The sequence below is a fragment of the Aplosporella prunicola genome (assembly GCF_010093885.1).
Source record: "Aplosporella prunicola CBS 121167 unplaced genomic scaffold K452scaffold_43, whole genome shotgun sequence".
NCBI classification, from domain to species: Eukaryota; Fungi; Ascomycota; class Dothideomycetes; order Botryosphaeriales; family Aplosporellaceae; genus Aplosporella; species Aplosporella prunicola.
The window spans coordinates 46,912-51,903 of record NW_022983571.1 but is presented as its reverse complement, the minus strand read 5'-3'; the positions used below and the strand labels follow the sequence as shown (position 1 = coordinate 51,903).

The 4,992-nt window shown below is 45.6% G+C and overlaps 3 protein-coding genes across 3 annotated transcripts; 1 reads left to right on the top strand and 2 right to left on the bottom strand.

Moving 5' to 3' along the window:
• Positions 1-371: 371 nt before the first annotated feature.
• Positions 372-2,082, bottom strand: K452DRAFT_313038 (uncharacterized protein; the record flags this gene model as incomplete). The annotated part of the gene is made up of 2 exons (XM_033543618.1): positions 372-397; positions 441-2,082. The coding sequence occupies 2 exons, from the start codon at positions 2,080-2,082 to the stop codon at positions 372-374; spliced, it is 1,668 nt and encodes a 555-aa protein (XP_033392321.1).
• Positions 2,083-3,203: 1,121 nt separating this feature from the next.
• K452DRAFT_313037 (uncharacterized protein) lies at positions 3,204-3,755 on the top strand (the record flags this gene model as incomplete). The annotated part of the gene is made up of 1 exon (XM_033543617.1): positions 3,204-3,755. The coding sequence occupies one exon, from the start codon at positions 3,204-3,206 to the stop codon at positions 3,753-3,755; it is 552 nt and encodes a 183-aa protein (XP_033392320.1).
• A 933-nt stretch (positions 3,756-4,688) lies between these two features.
• K452DRAFT_292264 (uncharacterized protein) lies at positions 4,689-4,958 on the bottom strand. Its single transcript, XM_033541338.1, has one exon. It carries the CDS (start codon positions 4,919-4,921, stop codon positions 4,733-4,735), a length of 189 nt encoding a protein of 62 aa, XP_033392319.1. The 5' UTR covers positions 4,922-4,958; the 3' UTR covers positions 4,689-4,732.
• Positions 4,959-4,992: the final 34 nt, after the last annotated feature.

Below are 4,992 nucleotides of genomic sequence, written 5' to 3'. Positions count from 1 at the left end.
TTCTTCTACTGCAAGGAATTAAGGATCTCAACAAGAAACGTGTTCTTTTAGATAGCAGCATATATACCTCTATAGGTAGCAGTAATCTAGGAGGACAAGCGGCGTCCAATTCCTCGCGCCCAGCTTCACAGGTACCAAGCCTCTAACAACAGCAACCAGGTCAATTGGAATGCGCCCGGTCAGTTCATTTTTTCCGTGTACACCGGGTAAATCTAGCCACCCGGCCTGCAAATTCTCATCTTGATCAACAATTTCGACTTTATTTCGATCGTAAACATAGAAAGAGTTTGGAAGCAGGATGAGTTTTGCGCGAGTTGTCACGCAGTATAAGTATTGCGTTTGAAGTTTTGCTTGAGGTGAACTGTCTGTCCTCATAACGGGTACGGGATACCAAAACCTCTTAGTTGGTTTAGAACAGTGGGTATAAAAATGTTTCGGACGATCGTTTTCTTGCTCAAGGCTTTGTGGTGGCTCTTCTGCGTGTCGGGTCCATCCTTCCGGTGTTCTTCCAATGAGATTTTGGATTGATGATTTATAGTCGTACCATCCGGATTGAATCAACCGCCTTTCGGCATGTGTGGAAGGATACTCCATGGTATACCACCGGGTGACAGGCTTTAGAAACCAAGGAATATTACCTTGGTTAACGAACTTCAAGTCCATAAAAAACGTTATGACACCTTGCCAACCCATCCAAGACCAACTTGGTAGACCGTCCTTAATAGGGTCTCCTTTGAAGGCTTTTGATATTTTTCTTCTGTTGATGTCGGAATTATTGGACCAAATCAGCGAAATATCGAAAAAGAATTCAGGATGGTCGAAGAGAAAGCCTCCCGGATATTTAGTATCAAGCAGGTTCTGGATACCGGAAAAGGCTCCAGATATATCCTCAGGATAAGTCAAATACCTCTTATTGAAAGGGTCTGTGAGGTATGAGAGTGCATTGAGCTGCGGAATGCAGGTATCAAAGACTTCCCACGGTACCTTTTGTATTGGATCCCAAGGGGAACTTAAACAGAAGGATCCAAACCCAAGTGTTTCCGACCGTTTACCACATTCACATCGCCACTCTACAGGCCCATCGCCAAATATGAGGAGTCTTTTTGAAAACAAGAACTCTTGAAATGTCCAAGCACGGGAATGATAGGAACGTCCTGGTAAACCTTTTAGCTTTCCGGGCCTCCCGAGTGAACATAATTTCTCTCCATTGGCTAAATTGATAATTTCCTGTGAGAAACTCCTTGGCTTAGTATAGCCGCTAATGCCTCGCAGTCCGAATTCTGCATCCTGACCGGCCTCGGCAACGAGACATAGGGAAGACCCCGCAAAGATTATATGCATCTTGCTGAGGTTTCTGTAAAGAAATTTTTGATCATCTTGGACAATGCATAGGCTATCGACCCAGAGGAATCTTTCCCCTAGACATTTTGTGATTTCGCAGGCGTTACGAATTGTCTCCGGTATTTGTTGAGCAAATTTTGGTGAGGCTAATGCCCCCGGTCGTTGTAATCGCCGAAAAACGCGCTTTTTGTTCCTCAGGTTTGCAGTTTCTCCCCACGTGTAAGAAAGAGTGAAATAATGTTTGACCTCTGAGGTGTATGGTACAATGCATGAATGAACCACGTCGATGAGTAATTCTGGATGAACACGTTCCAACGTTTTCATCCATGGAGGCTCGTTACATTTTGAGGAGTGTTCCGTAATGCATTTTGAATACCATGTGCGGATCATGTTTAAATCAATCCATTTAGGATCAATGATGCGTCCTTTTCCTGGATGGTCTAGAAGGCTTTCTCGAGCGAGAAGTGCCACTGACATGATAAGATCGTTTCCGTTGGCATGACAGACGCTTATGTAAATGGCATTAGAGTATCCATCTTTTTGGGCCCGGAGAATAGCATATTTAATGCCCTTTTCCGAAATGATACTCCCGGTGTTAACTCTGACCAAATTGGAGTGGGGACATTTGCTGCCCTTAAATTCGCCAAGCTCTCCCAGACTCACTTTGGCGCGTTCTTCAAATGGTGTTCTGAATAACGCGACAATCTTAGTGCAGACATGGCACGAGGGAGATTGTTTCATCTTTCCGGAAGTCTGATTTGCGTTTTTTTCGCCCGCTATAGATATCGATCTGAAATACTAAGTGCCAGACCTTGGCAAGTGAGGTGACGGTACCAATGAGCCCATGAAGAAAAAGACTTGGGCTTAACGTTGATTAGCGACAGTAGTTAACGGCAGATATTGTGCATTTTGCTTACATAAGATCTAAGTCAAGGTTGATAGCAAGATTGCTCTTGATCCTAGCTATCCGTAGGTGTGGGGGTTTGATGGAGCACGTGAGGATGAACTTTAAATTCTTCTGACACCTTCATCCTTCATCGACCTGAAAGATGTCTATTTATCTACCCTAAGCAACCCGAAAAGGGGGGATGCGTGTCAGATTTGCCACCTATTTTCCGGTCAGCAGCGCAGTGTTGTGTAACTGTCACGTTCTGTCATCTCAACCAAATCAGCAGATGTGCATACAGTAGCTCTGGTATCGTGCATATGATGCAATGTGATTACCAGCCTGATTGGTGGACTTCCCGCTTCACTGCGGGTGAGCGCCACAGATACTCCAGTTGGCGGATTGCATAGGTGAAAAATCCGTCCGCATAAAGAACCAACCAGAGCGGCACGAGCTGCCGTGATCATGCGACACACAGGATTTATGTCAGTGCGAGCCGGGAGGCCGACGCTATTGTGTTACCATCTTATATATCTGTCCAATGGAGATCATAACCATTTGTAATCTGTATTCAAGTGTATGCAAAAATTCCAGCCGGGTATCTGAAAACCCTATTATAATTTATAGCGTAGAGTGAAATAATCATTGGAAAAGATTTGGCCTGCGCACTGAAACTAAAGGAAGATTGAGAATGTTGTGAACCTGATTGGACCGTCTAGAGCTCTCTCGCCAGCCTAAAAACCATGCTTTAGCGCGCTTGAGACCCTACACTTCTCCGCCACTCGTATGCTACGCCACATTAGCAACAATATTGCCTGCAGAGCCAAGTCATCAATGCATATCGTCAGGCGGCAATGATGCAAAGGCTACGGGATGTCAGCCTAACTTCAGCCTTGCACAACCCACGAAGTTTGCAACCACATTCTTCTTCCTTTTAACGTTGTGAATTTCTGATATCCATATTCAGAAGTGGAACATGGATTCAGCGACAGTTGCTTTAGTTATCTGGCTTGCAAGTACGTACCTCATCCAATGGGTGCACTCTATGCGTTGCGCACGCAAGCACATGGTTGCAGTGCAAACCGAACTGTCCAACTTCTCCGTCTTACTCTGCACGTTTCACGACATCGTCTCCAATCCAGACTTAATGGGAACACACACCGAAAAGGAAGCCAAGGTGTGGTTGCGTATCGAAGACAAAGGACGCAACCTTGAAATGCAACTGAACACTCTCCTTGAAGATGTGGGATTGCTCGACAAAACGATCATGCATGCTCCTTGGCAGCATCAAATGGCCAAACACCGATGGTATCTTCGAAAGCTGGACGCTGAGCGTTTGCAAGCTAGGATTGATCGGGTCAAGGCAGCGATGATTGCATTTCTGAACCTGATGGTGCATGAAGGGGCAGTTCAAGAGCTAGAGGATGTGTGGAAGAAAATGGCATATTCCAGTTCAAGAAGATCAGTAATACAGAGAAGAACGAAGCCATTGCGAGGCACACCCAGGAGAAACGATCGGCAAATGTAAGCATACAAACAATTCCTCCCTTCGACTTTAGCATTTTTTCAATGCACGAGTTCATCCTAAATCGCAATAACTGACATCTGTCCCTACCCTCTCAGAATTGGACTCGAATCAAAATTAAAATCGGCGCACGAGAGACACAGGTCTGCACTATCGAAACTTTGGCACTACGCTGAACCATATGAACGGGTTCCGTTATCCAAGGACTTGATCCATAGCATACAGAGAGTCAAGCACATTATCGTCAAGCGTACCAAAGACTCAGTACAACATCGTAACAACGACTCATCACCATCACCATCTATATCAACAATCAGTTACCAGTTCACTCCTAAATGTAGAGAAGATTCGACTGGACAAGGACAAGAAGGCCTCAGAAGTACTCCAAAAAAACCAGCGCTTCCAGCAACCCTCAGACTGGCAACTGCAGCACCCGCCCCCATAATCGCCACAGCGACATCGAGCATTTCACAAACGTCCACTGCAATCACATCAAAGAGCGTGCTGGAATGGCTGCAGGACGCGGAACCAGACAAAGAGCTCCATGGTTCAGAAGTACGTGGTCTTACTCCAAACACTTCACCAACTTTAACCCAGTCTTCCTCCCCGTACCCGTCTTCTCCGCCACAAATACAGGCAGAATTCCAGACAAAGTCTCCTTATTTCCGGGATTTTCTCAGAAATGTGCCGCACACACCATCTACAACACCAAACCTACAGAGGTTCAGGGGCAGCATTATTGGTGAACAAAGTGGAATTGTCGGATTGGGGCTAAAGGCTTGAAGAAGCAATATTGATGCATAAGTTGAGTTGAGTTGAGTTGAATTCATTTACCCTGACCCATCGCCCTGAGCGATATGCAGGCTACGACTATTCAAAGAGTTTTGCTACTAGTTTACATGTGACGTGTCAATCTGGGAGGAAAGTAGAAGGTAAAGGGGGTGGATAGTAGGGTAGGAGAGGGTAGTAGTGTAGAGGTTCTATGCTGTAGGATTGTCTCTATTCTTAAACCGTTGTGAGTCTTGTGCAAAGTTGAGCACAGCCTGAAGCTGTGATGCTGTTATTCTCCATTTGTTGTCTTTACTCTGGGTAGCTGCGGCATTGCTTGGTGGCTTTCCGCCGAGTAAGGCTGATAGGCTGTTCTTTTCTAGTCCACTATCTTGGAGCATCTTCTGTCGGCTTTCCTGAAGCAGAGAGCAGTTGAGGAGAACGTGGGAAACTGATTCGACTTCTCCGCATT